Source organism: Triticum dicoccoides, chromosome 2A (genome assembly GCF_002162155.2).
Source record: "Triticum dicoccoides isolate Atlit2015 ecotype Zavitan chromosome 2A, WEW_v2.0, whole genome shotgun sequence".
Lineage (NCBI taxonomy): Eukaryota > Viridiplantae > Streptophyta > Magnoliopsida > Poales > Poaceae > Triticum > Triticum dicoccoides.
Window position 1 is genome coordinate 375,859,654 of NC_041382.1, and position 17,440 is coordinate 375,877,093.

Genomic DNA, 17,440 nt, shown 5'->3' on the forward strand with positions numbered 1-17,440 from the left:
ATAAAAAGCGCTACTGCTAAAGTCTATAGCAGTAGCGCTTCTGAGGAAAAGCGCTACTGCTAAAACCAATAGCAGTAGCGCTCTCTGTAAAAACGCACTACTGCTAACGCTAAGCATGTAAAAAAATTCAAAAATACATTGGTCATCAATGATCTTTTTGTGTAGAATCTAAATTGTCAATAGGAATCTTCTCCGGTTTAAAAACCGGTAAAGATTCCTATTGCGGCCACAGATCCTACACATAAAGTTCAATGAAGACCAAGTGGTTGTGATGGTTTGAGAAGCACCATATTTAAGGTGGTAAATTTTTTGTTCCCAGAGCGAGGTGGGACTAAACTTTGGTCTTATTAGGAGGGACTGAATATATCATTAGCGCTGGTAAGGGAAAAGCGCTGTTGCTAATATCAATAGTAGTAGCGCTTTCTACCAATGAGCGCTACTAGTATCCCTAGCATGCTTGGAACGGTCTGTCAGTTTTAGTAGTAGCGCGTTTTTAGGTCCAGCGCTACTGCTATGCTCATATTAGCAGCGCTTGTAGTCCCCGAGCGCTACTGCTAAGTAGTAGCAACAGTTACTATTTTACAGCGCTACTACTATGCTACTGTGTATAAGCATTTTTCTAGTAGTGGATAACCCCTTCATGGTAACATTATCTTTCACTCCGCCCCTGCTCCCTCTTGCTTTACATAGACACCCTCCTCGTCCAACGTTGTCACTGTACCTCTTCGGCCGCCGCCAGGCATTGCCAGACGTCCGCAGCCCCTACCTATGCGCCCACTCGCCCTGTACTATAGCGTCATCCACCCTTGATCCATCCGTAGCTAGGTACCCTCCGGCTCCTTCTCAACGCCGTTCATGGCGGGCACCAAGTCCAGCAGGTGTTCGATCAAGGATGTGTTTGGTTGCAGGGATATCCTCTGAGGGACAGGGGTAGCCCTTTTATCCAGGGGATGCCACATGTTTGGATCCGAGGCGAGGGAGGATAGGGGCAACCAGATGCCTCGAATATTCGCCAAAAACGGGGCTGGGGTCACCCGCGAAAAACGAGCGGGTCGCGGCAGCCACCCCGCGCGCGCGTCGCTTCGTCCAGGCGCGAAACAATATTTTCGCGTATTAACCCCCGCTCACCCCTCCGCGAAACCCTCACTTACCCCATTACTCATCTCTCTCTTCCGTGAGCGGCGGCGACAGCGGTGGCGCCGCATCTAGCAGAGAGGCCGGCGAGAGGTGAATCCTCTACTCTTTCCCTCTCTCCTCCTTTCTTTCTATCTTCCCACCTCCATCAATCGCGTGTGCCGGTTGGTCGTTGCGGAGGGTGTGCACGGGGGCGACGTTGGCTAGATTTGAGGCGGCGGCGCGAGATCTGAACGAGGACGGCGGCTGGGGGCTTGAGGAGGCGCGAGCGGCACCAGGAGGCCACCCATGCCCACCGTGGGGAACCTGGCCATGGGAGGAGCTCGCCACCAGGGCCTGCAGGCGGAGGTGGAGAAGGACTCCCCGACGAGCGGCGCAAGTGCACATGGGAGCTTCTCCACGGTGAGCGCAAGTGCATCCGGTGCCGCGCTCGGCTGCATGTGCACGGCTGAATCCGCTCGGCTGCATCGGCGTGTGTGTGTTCTGAAGTTTACTGTTGCAGACTGATGCATAATGTTCATGAGTGTGTGTGCTAGAGTCTGCTCATGTGTGTGTACAAGACTGATCTATATTATCTGTTTTTTTGTGGGAACTGATTGTATATTATCTACTGTTGCAGGATATTTCAAGGTCACCGTGAGCACATCTGGCAGCACAACTCCTTCAATTGAGGTAACACATACACCCCACTGTCTAATCTCCTGTTTCTTTTTCTGAAATATTCCGGCGTGCAGGGGCTGGTAGATGCGTGGTCTCTGCTCATGTGTAGTTCATTGATTGATTTAATTTTCTGGTGCAGGAGAGTTGAAGGCCACCGTCACTACATCTAGCAGCACAAGCACAACTACAATCTGAGGTTATTTCTCCCCTAAATCCTATTATGTTCTTTAGTAAAATGTTTAACAGTGGAAAAAGAATGTTAGCTTTGGTTCTAAGTAGCTGTCCATTTGTACACATACGGTGTGCTATTGAATTCTTGTTCAACAGTGGAAAAAGAATGTTGGTTTTGGTTCTAAGTAGTTGTCCATCTGTTCACATGTTGGTGTCATTTGTAGTCATGCATTGTAGAGGGACAGAGATACTTGCTGAAATTCTTGTTTTGTTCGGTCTTTCATTATGTTCAAAAATGCTTGCTGTAATTTTTTTTCTTTAAGCTCAAATACTTGTTGTAATTAGTATCTCAATGTCCAAACAATTGTTGGAGCACACTTTAGGACCCTGGCTGCTTACATATCTTCTAAGTTCCTAACTATCAATAGGTCTGACATGTCAGCAAATGGGGGAATCACTAGACCTATTAACTGTACAAATAGGGATTCTAGGAAAGGGACTTCCATAAAAATTTGGTCAGACAATACAATACAGAACAAAGGAACCAACACTGGGATATTCAAGGAGAAGAATGAACCAACCTAATTCCTGACGGAACTTTACAAGAAACATTTTTCCGGCATCAATTAGCTCCTCATATTGCGTAACCCTGTCGACGATAACAACACGCATATATATATGATTAGTACAAAAAATTCACAACCACAGGAAAAATATATAAATAAAATCACAACTGAAGTGTATATGCAGAGCAAGGGAACACATGCTAGTTATATCCTACAAAATCAGCTGGGCATATATCACCAAAAAATGTTCTCCAAAACACATAAAAAAAGGGAGTAATATATCGTTCCTTCCAAATTCAAGTCAAGTGACAAACTGAAACTAATGTCATAAAGTCATAAAATAAAGTTCACACACAATTCAAAGGGAAATACTAGACACGACTCCTTGAGATGGCTGATGCTTGTTAGCACATTGTTGTTCCAAAAATAAGTGGATTGTTCTACTAGCAATTGTAAATGAAGTTACAACACAGTTATAGATTGATAAGTTTTCAGTTATGAAATAACATCATTTTCGAAGATTAGATTACACATGTACTGCGACATTTGGTGAAAATCTATATACATGTACTGTGACATTTCAACTGAGTTACCCGATATCAGTACTAAATGTTGAAAACTTTCTGTCGATATCTGGTTCTCTACTCCTATCAATTGTGTCGTCAAACTATGTTAATTCACAATGGGCTTTTGTTTCCAACTACAGCTCCGCCAATTCACTATGTCCACTGCAAATGGTGAATCAATCAAGTGTATGGTATTAAAAAGATTGAGGTCACTAATTACTTGGTCATGAAATCAAAGAAGCAGCGCCGAGCTTCCTCCTTGGACATTGGCGCCAACAGCGGGGACACCTGATGTACTGCTGCTTCATCCACCATAAGGTCCAGCTAAACCGGTAAAAGATTTGACTAAAAGAAAAAGGAAAAAGAAATAGAAGTCAGGTTGGAGGAATTTGATGATCTGTAACAAAGTTGGTGGATCTTTGATCATGTATATCCAAAGTTAGTCAGCCTTTGATGAAATATTCAAAGTTGATTGTTTGGTTTGATGATATATGTTGAAGACGTTTTTACAAATACAGAACAACAAATACAGAACAAATAAACTATACAAAAATATACTAATATGCCCTTGTTGGACCGCTGCTCTCCAGCACATTGTTTGGGTGCGCTGCGAGGAACTCCTCGGCGGATATGGTGTGGGCATATTTGTCGTCGTGGCGACGAAGCGCACATCCCTATACACAGCAAACACAGATCTTCAAGAGTACGGACGAGTCAGGTTCATTGGAGCTAGGATTGCAGTGAACTCCGGGCCAAAAACTAAGCGCTTATGACCAACGGCGGATCTAGGGTTTGAAAACAGGGTGATCCACCTTAAAAAAATTGACACTAAAATTATATACATGTGTATGCGTTCATCAGGTCATGTACTGTACTGGACATTACTCCCTCTGTACCGAAATACTCAACTACAAGTATTTCGGTACAGAGGTACTCCCTCTGTCTCATAATATAAGAACGTTTTTGACACTAGTGTAGTGCCAAAAACGTTCTTATATTATGGGACAGAGGGAGTAGTAGTTAGCAACTTGCTCTTGATTATTTTTGCTAGCTAGCTGTGATCATCATTCGTGCTCTGGATAGCAATTACGTAGCAAACAATTAGCAACCTGGTCCACCTCAATCTCATCTTCGGCTCTGGACAAACCGCAAATCGACTCTGCAAAAAAGTGGCTGCAGGCTGCTGCTCAGCTCCCAGCTGCTAGCTTGTTATGTTGCACGTCTCCAGGCCCTAGGTCCCAAGGTGCACGCCTGCACACCGCCGGCCGCCGGGCAGACTGATGTGGCTGGGCGCGGTGGGCGGCTCCAGCGCGGCGGCAGCAGCAGGGCACAGGCGCGCAGCCACTTGCAGGCAAGGCGGCTTGAGTTGGAGGGCGGGGAAGGGTGCAGCGTGTCGGCTACGGCGGGGCATCCGGGTCCGGCGGGGGGCGGCTGGTGCGGGAGAGAGGACAGAGCGAGCAGGCACTGGGGCAGAGGAGTCGGTCCTGCTGGCCTGTTTTTTCTTTCTTTCTTTTGTATCTTTTTTAGGGTAGTTTTCTTTAGGGTACTGAGAATTAGGAGATGAGGCAGAGAAAAAAAACGAGCAAACGGCCCAGTCATCCCGGCCCGCAGCACAACAGGCCAGCAAGACCGACTCCTCTGCCCCAGCGCCTGCTCACTCTGTCCTCTCTCCCGCACCAGCCGCCCCCCGCCGGACCCGGACGCCCCGCCGTAGCCGGCACGCTGCACCCTTCCCCGCCCTCCAACTCAAGCCGCCTTGCCTGCAAGTGGCTGCGCGCCTGCGCCCTGCTGCTGCCGCCGCGCTGGAGCCGCCCACCGCGCCCAGCCACATCAGTCTGCCCGGCGGCCGGCGGTGTGCAGGCGTGCATCCTGGGACCTGGGGCCTGGAGACGTGCAACATAACAAGCTAGCAGCTGGGAGCTGAGCAGCAGCTTGCAGCCACTTTTTTGCAGAGTCGATTTGCGGTTTGTCCAGAGCCGAAGGTGAGATTGAGGTGGACCAGGTTGCTAATTGTTTGCTACGTAATTGCTATCCAGAGCACGAATGATGATCCCAGCTAACTAGCAAAAATAATCAAGAGCAAGTTGCTAACTACTACTCCCTCTGTCCCATAATATAAGAACGTTTTTGGCACTACGCTAGTGTCAAAAACGTTCTTATATTATGAGACGGAGGGAGTACCTCTGTACCGAAATACTTGTAGTTGAGTATTTCGGTACAGAGGGAGTAATGTCCAGTACAGTACATGACCTAATGAACACATACACATGTATATAATTTTGGTGTCAATTTTTTTAAGGTGGATCACCCTGTTTTCAAACCCTAGATCCGCCGTTGGTCATAAGCACTTAGTTTTTGGCCCGGGGTTCGCTGCAATCCTGGCTCCGATGAACCTGACTCGTCCGTGCTCTTGAAGATCTGTGTTTGCTGTGTATAGGGATGTGCGCTTCGTCGCCATGACGACGAGTATGCCCACACCATATCCGCCGAGGAGTTCCTCGCGGCGCACCCAAACAATGTGCTGGAGAGCAGCGGTCCAACAAGGGCATATTAGTATATTTTTGTATAGTTTATTTGTTCTGTATTTGTTGTTCTGTATTTGTAAAAACGTCTTCAACATATATCATCAAACCAAACAATCAATTTTGAATATTTCATCAAAGGCTGACTAACTTTGCATATATATGATCAAAGATCCACCAACTTTGTTACAGATCATCAAATTCCTCCAACCTGACTTCTATTTCTTTTTCCTTTTTCTTTCAGTCAGATCTTTTACCGGTTTAGCTGGACCATATGGTGGATGAAGCAGCAGTACATCAGGTGTCCCCGCTGTTGGCGCTAATGTCCAAGGAGGAAGCTCGGCGCTGCTTCTTTGATTTCATGACCAAGTAATTAGTGACCTCAATCTTTTTAATACCATACACTTGATTGATTCACCATTTGCAGTGGACATAGTGAATTGGCGGAGCTCTAGTTGGAAACAAAAGCCCATTGTGAATTAACATGGTTTGACGACACAATTGGTAGGAGTAGAGAACCAGATATCGACAGAAAGTTTTCAACATTTAGTACTGACATCGGGTAACTCAGTTAAAATGTCACAGTACATGTATATAGATTTTCACCAAATGTCGCAGTACATGTGTATCAAAATAATTTTTATCTAATCTTCGAAAATGATGCTATTTCATAACTGAAAACTTATCAAGCTATAACTGTGTTGTAACTTCATTTACAATTGGTAGTAGAACAATCCACTTATTTTTGGAACAACAATGTGCTAACAAGCATCAGCCATCTCAAGGAGTTGTGTCTAGTATTTCCCTTTGAATTGTGTGTGAACTTTATTTTATGACTTTATGACATTAGTTTCAGTTTGTCACTTGACTTGAATTTGAAGGAACGATATATTACTCCCTTCTTTTGTGTGTTTTGGAGAACATTTTTTGGTGATATATGCCCAGCTGATTTTGTAGGATATAACTAGCATGTGTTCCCTTGCTCTGCATATACACTTCAGTTGTGATTTTATTTATATATTTTTCCTGTGGTTGTGAATTTTTTGTATTAATCATATATATATGCGTGTTGTTATCGTCGACAGGGTTACGCAATATGAGGAGCTTGTTGATGCCGGAAAAATGTTTCTTGTAAAGTTCCGTCAGGAATTAGGTTGGTTCATTCTTCTCCTTGAATATCCCAGTGTTGGTTCCTTTGCTCTGTATTGTATTGTCTGACCAAATTTTTATGGAAGTCCCTTTCCTAGAATCCCTATTTGTACAGTTAATAGGTCTAGTGATTCCCCCATTTGCTGACATGTCAGACCTATTGATAGTTAGGAACTTAGAAGATATGTAAGCTGTCAAGGGCCTCGGTGCCCAAGACAGCAGGACCTCGACTACGTAGTTCGTAGTCGCGGTGGATAGGAGCGCTAGGGTTTTTGCCTGGCTGCTCTATGATGCGGGAGGAGAAGATAGAAGGAAATAACTTTATTGCTTGTCCCTAAAGGGTGCTAACTATTTGATATATAAAGGCCCCATGGGCTAATAACAAACTAGAAACCTATACGAAACAAACTAGTCTAGGAACTAATGTGCCCGGATCAGGACTCCTGTCCAGCCTGCGCCTTGCCTGATGCGGCCGTCGGCTGCTCCTGGCCGCGCGGCCCACGTCTGTAAGACGTGCCCCACATGACATCTCTCCCCCCCTCGATGAGCAGCTCGTCCTCGAGCTGAAAAGCGGGGTAGCGCTCGACGAAACTGTCAAGATCCTCCCATGTAGCTGACGAAGCTGCTTCACCCTTCCAGTGGACGAGTAGCTGGCGAACGCCGCGTGCTAGGCGCGCACGAGTCACGCGCTCTGGTTCTGGAACAGCCGCCCCGTTGTGGATCGAAGGCAATCCCGGCGGTGTAGTTGGAGGAATGCCGAAGAACTTCTTGAGGAGGCCCACGTGGAACACGTCATGGAGGCGCGAGCGTGCCGGAAGCTCAAGACGGTATGCCACGTCGTTGATCACTTCTGAAATGCGGTACGGCCCATAGAATCGTGGCTTGAGCTTGCCCCTGGTTGGCAAGTTGAGAGAGGACGCGGCGCGCTGTCGAAGGCGAAGCCAAACCCAATCGCCCACCTCATGCCGAATGTCCCGATGATGTTTGTCGTAGTAGGACTTATAGACCGCCTGTGCCTGTTGTAGACGATAGCGGACGTCCTCGATAAGTTCGTCGCGCTCAGCCATGCTCCTGGCCACTGCAGCTACCCGTGTGTCGCCGGGCTCGTAAGAGCGAATAGTGGGAGGGTCACGGCCATACACAAGCTTGAACGGAGTCTCTTGGGTTGCTGTCTGGTAGGCGGTGTTGTATATGTACTCAGCCCAGGGAAGCCACCGGAGCCACTGCTTGGGACGATCCCCGGTAAGACACCGTAAATACATCACAATGATCTTGTTAGCAGCCTCCGTTTGACCATCCGACTGCGGGTGAAATGCTGACGTCATGTGCAGCTTTGTCCCCGTGAGGCGCATGAGCTCTCGCCAAAAAGCGGAGGTGAAGACGGGGTCGCGGTCAGAGACCATGGACTGCGGCACGCCATGGAGACGAACAACCTCAGCGAAAAACACCTGTGCCACTGACTCTGCCGTGTATGGGTGGGCTAACGCCACAAAATGGCAATACTTGCTGAAGCGATCCACCACGGTGAGGATGACAGACTTCCCGCCTACTCGAGGAAGCGCTTCCACGAAGTCGATGCCGATGTCAGTCCACACCCCGTGGGCACCGGCAGCGGCAGTAGCAGCCCAGCGGGGTGCAAGTGCTCGGACTTGTACCGCTGGCAAGTACCGCAATTGCGGACGTACTCCTGCACCATCTTGCGAAGGTTAGGTGCGTGGAAATCGCGGCGGAGACGATGCAATGTGCGCAGGACGCCTTCATGCCCATCATCGTGCACGGCACTGAGAATCTCCTGGAGTAGCGGGGATGACGGCGGAATGTAGAGGCGGCCGTTGAAAGTAACGAGGCCGTCGGAGAGCGCCCAAGGCTGTTGCCGCGCGCCTGCCGTGATATCCTCCCGCAGTGTGACGAGCGCCGGATCAGTGGACGTCGCTTGCCGGAGGCGATTGATGAAGTCGAAACGAGGCCCCGAGACCGCCATGATCGTCGTCTCCTCCGTGTCGCGGCGGGAAAGTGCATCCGCCACCGTGTTGGTACTACCTGCCTTGTACTCCACCGTAAAGTCGAATCCCAGGAGTTTGCCAACCCAATGATGCTGCGGGATGGTGGCCAAACGCTGGTCAAGCAGAAATTTGAGGCTGTAATGATCCGTTTTTACCACAAACTGGTGCCCCCATAGGTACGGCCTCCAGTGGCGAATCGCGAGCACCAGGCCGATGAGTTCCCGTTCATACGCTGCCAGGGAACGGTGACGTGGCGCGGCTGGCCGGCTAAAGAAAGCCACCGGGTGGTGGTCCTGAAGAAGGACGGCCCCGAAACCGTACGTCGATGCGTCACACTCGACGATGAACGGCCGTGTAAAATCCGGTAACGCGAGGACGGGAGCCGTGGTGATTGCCGTCTTGAGGGTGTTAAAAGCTGCTGCCGCCTCCGGCGACCAAGAGAAACCATCCTTGCGAAGGAGGGCCGTCAGGGGCGCGGCAACCACGCCAAAGTCCTTGACAAACTTGCGGTAGTATCCCGCAAGGCCGAGAAAGCCCCGAACCGCGCGCGCCGAGCGTGGTTGCGGCCAGTCCGCCACTGCCTGCACCTTTTCCGGATCCATGGCCACGCCTGCAGCGGAGATGGTGTGACCCAGGTATGCGATTGATCCAACGGCGAACGCGCATTTGGAGCGCTTGACGAAGAGCCGGTGCTGGTGCAGGACCGTGAAGACGGTGCGCACATGTCGGAGATGGTCAGCCCATGTCTCGCTGAAAATGAGGATGTCGTCAAAGAAGACGAGAACAAAACGGCGCAGGTATGGCCGCAGCAGATCATTCATGAGGGCCTGGAACGTGGCCGGCGCGTTGCAGAGTCCGAACGGCATCACCAGAAACTCGTAGAGGCCGTCATGAGTACGGAAAGCTGTCTTCGGGATGTCCTCCGCACGCATCCGCACCTGGTGGTAGCCGGAACGTAAATCGAGCTTGGTGAAGAAACGAGCGTGCCGTAGCTCGTCGAGGAGTTCGTCCACCACCGGAATCGGGAACGCATTCTTGACAGTAATGGCGTTCAGGGCGCGATAATCGATGCAGAAGCGCCAGGACCCGTCGGCCTTGCGGACCAGCAGTACCGGGGACGAGAATGCGGAACAACTCGCACGGATGATACCTTGGGCGAGCATGGCGGCGCACTGACGCTCCAGCTCGTCCTTGTGCGCGGCCGGGTATCGATACGGACGGACGGCCACCGGGGCGGAACCAGGTAGCAGGGTGATGCTGTGATCGCGGCTGCGGGGCGGTGGCACGCCGGAGGGGTCGGCGAAGATGCCGTCGAACTCGGTGATGATGGCGTCCAGGAAGTCGCGGCCGCTGCATGATTTTAGGGCTGGCCCGTCCGGTCCTGCAATGCCGTGTCAGCACACCCGATGGCCCCGCCGCCAGAATGTCATGGAGAGGGCTCGGAAATCCCACAGGATCGGTCCGAGCGACGCCAGCCACTGCGTGCCCAGGACGATGTCGTAGCCCGCGAGCGGCAAGGCGAGGAAATCCTCCGCGAACTCCTCGTGGCCGATGCGGAAGGGCACGACGCGGTACGCGCCCTGGCACGGAACGCGCTCGCCGTTGGCCACCGTGACGCGCATCTTCTCTGTGGTGGGGGGCGGTAACGTAGCACGAGCGGCCGCCTCTTCGGCGATGAAGTTGTGGGTGGAGCCTGAATCGATCAGGGCGAGGAGGGAGACACCTCCGAGAGTAATCTGCATCTGCATGGTTTCACTCGTGCGCACGCCGGCGATCGCGTGGAGCGAGATTTGAGGGTCGGCCCGCGATGCATCATCAGTGGCGGAGGCCGCGTCGTCGTCGTCGTCGTCCGGCGCTAAGTCGAGGAGAAAGATGCGCTGGCACACGCGGTTGTGGCCCCTGCCAAACTTCTCGTTACAGTTGAAGCAAAGGCCCAGGCGACGGCGTTCCTCCATCTCTGTCTGGGAGAGACGCTTGATTGGGCGTCCGTCCGGCAGATTGTGGCCCTGCTGAGGTGCGGCTGGTGGGGCCGAAGCGGGGGGCGCGAGGCGTGGTCCTGGTGTCGGCAGGATGCCCTTCTGTGGAAAACGCACTGGTGGTGCGGCGGAAAGCGCGCACTGGTCGCGCAGCTCCAATTTGCGGGCGAGGCTCATGGCGACGGCGAGGGACTGTGGGTTATGGATCTCCACGTCGAGGCTGAGGGGTGGCTGGAGTCCCGCGGTGAAGATCTGCACTTTCTGTGTCTCGGATAAGGTGCCTGCTCGGGGAAGGAGTGCCTCAAACCGCTCCTGGAAGTCGACGACGGACGTCGTGCGTTTGCACGCCATTAGTTCGCCCAGCGGGTTAGCGCGCAGCGGTGGCCCGAAGCGGAGATTGAGCAGCTCGGAGAAGCGGCGCCACGGAGGTGTGCCCTCGTCGCGCTGGACCTGCATATACCATAGTTGGGCAGGACCCTCGAGATTGTAGGACGCCATCCACACCTTCTCCTCCTCGGCGATCCGTTGTTGATGGAAGAAGGACTCGCATCTGTTGATGAAGGCGAGCGGATCAGACTTGCCGTCGAACTTGGGGAAGTCCATCTTCTGGAACCTGGGCGGCCGATCATTGTGGTGCTGCCCATCATGGGCGGCGTCAGCGCTGGACGAGGAGGAGGACTTGTCCTTCTGGAGTGCGGTGACGGACGACTGCAGGGACGTCACCGTGGCCGTCAAGGCCTCGATCATCTTAGCCAGATCCGCGGTGGTCGGTTCTGCCATGCCGGAAGTGACCGAGGCGGCAGCGGATTGTGGCGATGTCGGGGAGCTGGGCGCGGACACAGGGGGGAAAGCGGCCGGCGGATGGAGCGTGGACGAGGAGGAGGATCGCCTGGAACCTGATAACAAGTTGTCAAGGGCCTCGGTGCCCAAGACAGCAGGGCCTCGACTACGTAGTTCGTAGTCGCGGTGGATAGGAGCGCTAGGGTTTTTGCCTGGCTGCTCTATGATGCGGGAGGAGAAGATAGAAGGAAATAACTTTATTGCTTGTCCCTAAAGGGTGCTAACTATCTGATATATAAAGGCCCTATGGGCTAATAACAAACTAGAAACCTATACGAAACAAACTAGTCTAGGAACTAATGTGCCCGGATCAGGACTCCTGTCCAGCCTGCGCCTTGCCTAATGCGGCCGTCGGCTGCTCCTGGCCGCGCGGCCCACGTCTGTAAGACGTGCCCCACATGACATAAGCAGCCAGGGTCCTAAAGTGTGCTCCAGCCATGGTGCCAAACTGCTAAAGTAGAAACCTTCATCATTTGCTCTCACAGATGTCAATATTTTCTACTAGCATTTCTTGTACTGTAATACTGAACAAAGTGATAAATTGATTTCGTATTTCAACAGTTTTATTTGGTAATTTCTTGAAGCTGTAATTTTTTTCATGAAGTAAATTTCTGCTCTAAGCTTTGGTGAATGAAGCGTCATTTGCCAGTTAAGTTTATGAATGCATAAAAATCTTGCTTGGATTTCTGAACATTATTGTGTTGACAGATACTGCACAGTCCCCTATTATTTTTTGCACTTATGTTCAAATTCCATGACTCACTTATGTCAGAGCATTTTCGAAGACCAATGATTCCCATGGAATCGGATGCTGTCAGTCAGTTAGTCAAATCTAACTACACTGATCGACTGAGGTCCTATCTTGAAGCAGGCTGCCACCTTCAGCACCAAAGTATCCGGAATATTAACCAGTGTAAGTTAAAAGTCACATTTCCTGTGCCTGAGTGTATCGTGTATCTATAATTCTGTAGTGGAGAGCTGCTGTTTAATTATTAATCTAGCAGATATGTTTTTCCATTTGGATTTCTTCCTGGTGGTCTTTATATCTAGGTGATTAGATGAAGTTACACTGCTGTGCGTATGTAACTCACAGTACAGAAAATGCCATGCAGAATACTACAATGCTTCAGCTTTTTTAGTGTGCTCGCGGGAACAAATGGGTAGGCCCTCTTGTGAAACCCACGATGCTGAAGTATTGTGCATGGTGGTTACTGTGGCAGCAGGGCACAACTGCAATATCTATATTCAGGTTTTGACCTATTAGTTTAAGTGTAAGGTTATTGATAGAAGATCTGATTATATTGGAGTGTTAATTATAGAGTTTGAGCTCAGTGACAGTGGATAGATTCTGATTGTTAGGGAAAATACCGGCTCTGTTGGAAATCAGCCAGAACTCATGGTACCAAAAGATATTATAAATTCTAGTAACTCTTTGTAACACTAGGATGTTAATATAGGACCCTAGTATATTATGCATGATTCTTATCTTTGGACATGTCTATTTGGCTGAAACTAGTATCTCTCATTTGTCATAAACATATTTACATTTAGTCAGACCTTTATAACTATTTTTGTCTGATAATAGAGTAAATTTTTGCAGTACAATCTTGCGAGGAAAAATTGAGGACCATATAAATAAAGGTAGCTACATCTCTCTGTTGGAGTGTGCCGGTGTCACATCATTACTGCATAACTTATTCTATGGTCTCAGAAAAGGTGTTGTTACTTAACTGCAGTAAAACAGCTGCGACGGTCGAATTTATTCAGAGGCATGCACACTCGTCTTTGTTCGAACTTTTGCATTTCCTCGTTCCTTCTCCCTTTTCCTCTTTCTGAAAGACACACGGTACTTACCAGTAGAAGCATTTTCTTTCACTGTCACGTCCTCATTTTAGTGTGCACAACAATGAACCTTCACATTCTCTTTTCATGGATATCAAACTTAAATTCATCATTCATCTGCTCATGCCTTACTAACTGGCCCGTGCTGTCTAATATTTTTGTGTTTTCCACTTTATTTTGCCCAGCTAAAGTTTTGATTGAAGAACTTGAATGCCTGGCCGAGGATGTTTATAGCACTATGCTAACAGCCAGCCTTAGTATCTTAGAAGCTTCAGATTGCTTTGATGATGATGATAACCTGCCAGCAGATTCTTGTGAGGTGTGAATTCTATTTGCAGTCTCTTCGTCCCATGCTTTATTACTTCAGCCTCGAGTTTTTTAGTTCGTTAAAATACTATGGCCTGTAGGAACATTGACTAAGCCTCACCCAAAAATGTTGGCACCATATTTTACCAGGATGAAGGGCAGTCTGTGGATCCGTTGGACAGCGCAGTATCTTACTCGAGCGTTATGATTCTGGTTCACAATATGTTAAAGTTGGATTATTCGATGCAGGTTCGCATAGAAGCATCTACATGCCACTACTCTCTGTTTACTTTTGGTTGCTATTTTGTGACAGAAGTTTGCTATCCTGCAGGAGAAGATAGTCAAGGCACTGTGCCTTAAAACACCATCGTCGGAGCTAGATGGCTATTGTCTAATGTGGGACTTGCGGCCGTATATTGATGACAATGTGATGCAGCTTGCCTGGAAATTCATTTCGTAGAAGCGGAGCGGACCACGCCTGACGGTAAACTAGTGCCTGATGGACAATGATTTTGCTGCAAGCATTGTTATGTGGGGCTAGAAAGGGCCCCGCCTAAACTTAAAGGGATATGTATCCCCTATTTACCCTTAGCAGTTTAGATCTTTTAGAGATATTTCTTGATTCCCAAGTTGGTTATTTCCTAATGTTTGTTAGTTCGGTTTGGCCTCCAAGTTTGTAAGTCAACACCCCAAGCTAAGTCAAATATTGAAATAGGCGGAAAAAAATGTGATTTTTAGAAAAAAAATTCGTGGAATAACGATCTTAACTAAAATGATCCATGGAGTAAAATGTAAACATAAATTAAGTAGATTCTCCCACAAAGGTGAAGAAGCAAGCACTCCTGCTAATCTCTTTGACTGAAATGCCAATCTCGTCACCCACACAACACCAAGTGACACCCCACGCTAAGTCAGATATTGAAATAGACGAGTGAAAAAATATGAGTTATAATTTTTTTGTGTGGAATAACACTATTAACTAATAATAATTTGACCAAACATTTGACAAAAATCAAAACCGTGGTCGGCAGGATTCGAACCTGCGCGGCCAAAGCCCACATGATTTCTAGTCATGCCCGATAAACACTCCAGCACGACCACTTGCAAGAATATTTTCTTTTGTTACCCTAAAAGGGGACAGTACCAATCCACCGCTATAGTTAAGTTTTGTCTGAAATCAAAGTACCTCTACTTTGACCAAATGTATAAAAAAAACCAACATTCACAATGCCAAATTTTACAAAGTTTAGTTTGATAAATTTAATACGCGGAGTAAAATCCGCCGTGTCCTCACCTCCAGCGCCGCCTCCTCTCGACCACCGCTACGAATGGATGTATGAGTACACCGACCTCTAACCTTTAATCCTCTCCCCCCTTGCTTCCTCCCTCTCTCTCATGGCCCTTTGGCTCACGCTCACCCTCTCGTTTGCTTTCTTCTCCACATCAGTTTCGACGAATGGACGAACCCTGTCGTCGCCGCCCTCTTCGATGCCAGGGACTGTTAGGCTGCTGACAATGGAGAGTATCATATATTGGTATCATGCATATGACACCCTCCATCCACGAATAAGTGTACATCACCTTTTGTCCCGAGTCAAAGTTTTAAAATTTTGAGGAACTATATAGAAAAGAGTAGTAACATATATGACATTAAATTGGTATATTATGAAAGTACATTTCAAAACGGATCCACTGATACTAATCTAGTGTCATAAATGTTGCTATTTTTTACCTATAAAATTGATCAAAATTTTAAAACTTTGACTTAGAAAAAAAGCGAAATGTACACTTATTCGTGTACGGATGGAGTAGTTTTACATGCATGATACTACTTAGAGCATCTCCAGCCGCTCGCCCTCCCAGGGGCTAGAAAAAAGCGCCGCTTGGGGGTGAACCGGCGATGTTCTCGGCGTGGGGGCGATCGGGTTCCCAGCCGCTGCCCCCCAGACGCACTTTTTGTAAATACTTTTAAAAAGATATTCGGCCAAAATTCGGCAAACACGACATAGATTTGGCGATATTTAGGCGTTCCACGGTTTTTTACATATAGAAAACATAAAATCTAATGAAAAAAGAAAACAACGGCCTGCTGTCGTGCCTACAGGTCGAAGAACTTGCTGAAGCCGGCGTAGTCGCCATCGCCGCCGTCCTCCTTCTCCTTCTTCACACGTCCGTCCCTGCTGGACCCCTGCCCGGGGTTGCTCTAGCGGACTTGATACAGACATTGCAACGTCTAGAATATTATCAAGTGCGGCTGCTACTAAACTCGAACCAACTAAGGTGAGCAAGGAGAGTCTATTCGAGGATGCTGGTACAATTATAAGTTGTCCAGATATATTGCACACCGGCAGAGATGGCAAGGAACGTTTGCTATGCGGTCCAGGTATTCGTGCCGCAAAGATGGGTGCACGTCAAGCTGGTAATTTGGACAACAAATTGATGTGTAGACGTGCTTGTACAAATCTTGTACATGCACATACACAAGGAGATGTAAGAGAATCGCAGAAGCCATATGAGCCACGTCCATATATTAAGCCAATATATCAATTTGGTTTAATAAATAAAAGGAAGTCAGATCCTTTCCAAGAAGTATATGCTCATCACGGCAACAAACTTGAGATTATGGAGGAACCCATACGTGGCAAGGTGCAGCCCAACTTTCGTACACCTCCCCGATGGATTAAAAAAGGGACGATGGAGCTGCACGTTGGGTCCTAATTGCATGGAGAATAGTCTTTTTTTCGTAGTCCCTTTACCTTACATGCGTATGTGTTTTATTTTAAAAATAGGAAGTATATCTTCATGTTAGCTAGTAGTTTTCCTTCTAATTGCGTGCCATATAAATCGTGATGGCAAGTTGTACTAGTTACGTACTACTTAGCAGTCTAGGCGATGTGGGGCTTAGGCCATGCGTAGGTTATATAAAAGTGGATGGTGTCCATGTAACAGGGAGATCAGTTTGGAGTTTTATTTCGAGTATGAGATATACAGAAAAACGTCCGAGTTACGGGTGGCCATATCTTGTGTATTATTTGTGATTTTCCCATCGTGGAAATTTACTAGCGACGCAGGGTTGATCATCACATCGACGCCTACGTGCTGATCCAAGGGGGTCATTATTTTCGTTTGTGTATTTTTGTACACAGGTGAAAATTGTTCTTGGAGGTTACCAGGAGGAACAGGGAGACGAGGTGTTAATCGAGTATCGTCGTGAAAGATCGGGCCATCTACATGTCCGAATTGGCATCTCGCTAGTCTGTGCCTCATCAAGTGGTATTCAGAGCTAAGGTTAGTCACGGTGATTCAATTTGCAATATCGTCTGCGGAGGCGAGCATCAACATATTGAGCAGGAACATTTTGATGGAGGAGGAAGGCATTGGTGAGGTCATTCTTTTTCACACTCGTTGCGTTGTGAACGAACGACGTGTCAATCTGACAATCGATGAGAGTACTGCGGTCAATATGATGAGCATCGAGGTGGTGGAAAAATTGGGGCTGAAGATGACACCTCTTGAAAGACCATACACGCTGAAGTGGTTCGAAGGTGAAATCCAAATTACGCATCAGATTTTGTTAATTTTTACTTTGGGGAAATATTGTTGTGCGGAATTTTTTCACGTTTGTCCTGTGCCCATGGTGTCGTGTCATCTGCTACTTGGGAACCAATGGTGCAAACGTGTTGGGGCTGTTCGGAATTCCAAGAA

At 48.4% G+C, this 17,440-nt stretch overlaps 1 protein-coding gene and 1 non-coding gene across 6 annotated transcripts; one reads left to right on the forward strand and one right to left on the reverse strand.

Moving 5' to 3' along the window:
• Positions 1 to 1,119: 1,119 nt before the first annotated feature.
• On the forward strand, positions 1,120 to 14,472 carry LOC119354614. Of its 5 annotated transcripts, XM_037621338.1 has the most exons (12): positions 1,120 to 1,227; positions 1,754 to 1,806; positions 1,934 to 1,990; positions 5,864 to 6,181; positions 6,705 to 6,772; positions 12,360 to 12,500; positions 12,700 to 12,836; positions 13,188 to 13,228; positions 13,324 to 13,356; positions 13,615 to 13,748; positions 13,886 to 13,984; positions 14,067 to 14,472. In XM_037621338.1, the coding sequence occupies exons 7-12, from the start codon at positions 12,772 to 12,774 to the stop codon at positions 14,193 to 14,195; spliced, it is 501 nt and encodes a 166-aa protein (XP_037477235.1). In that variant the 5' UTR covers positions 1,120 to 1,227; positions 1,754 to 1,806; positions 1,934 to 1,990; positions 5,864 to 6,181; positions 6,705 to 6,772; positions 12,360 to 12,500; positions 12,700 to 12,771; the 3' UTR covers positions 14,196 to 14,472. The 5 variants fall into 5 exon arrangements, 3 of the variants coding, with proteins under 3 accessions (XP_037477235.1, XP_037477237.1, XP_037477238.1); XR_005171123.1 differs by lacking the exon at positions 13,324 to 13,356; XM_037621340.1 differs by lacking the exon at positions 5,864 to 6,181.
• A 282-nt stretch (positions 14,473 to 14,754) lies between these two features.
• Positions 14,755 to 14,836, reverse strand: TRNAS-AGA. Its single transcript has one exon. It is a non-coding gene; the product is annotated as a tRNA-Ser (tRNA).
• Positions 14,837 to 17,440: the final 2,604 nt, after the last annotated feature.

Bases quoted from the DNA above. Each gene is read 5' to 3' on its own strand.
- LOC119354614 (XM_037621338.1), top strand. From the start codon at position 12,772: ATGCTGAAGTATTGTGCATGGTGGTTACTGTGGCAGCAGGGCACAACT. The intron at 13,229-13,323 runs GTAGCTACATCT...ACTTAACTGCAG, and splicing joins TGAGGACCATATAAATAAAG to TAAAACAGCTGCGACGGTCG. The intron at 13,749-13,885 runs GTGTGAATTCTA...ATATTTTACCAG, and splicing joins TGCCAGCAGATTCTTGTGAG to GATGAAGGGCAGTCTGTGGA.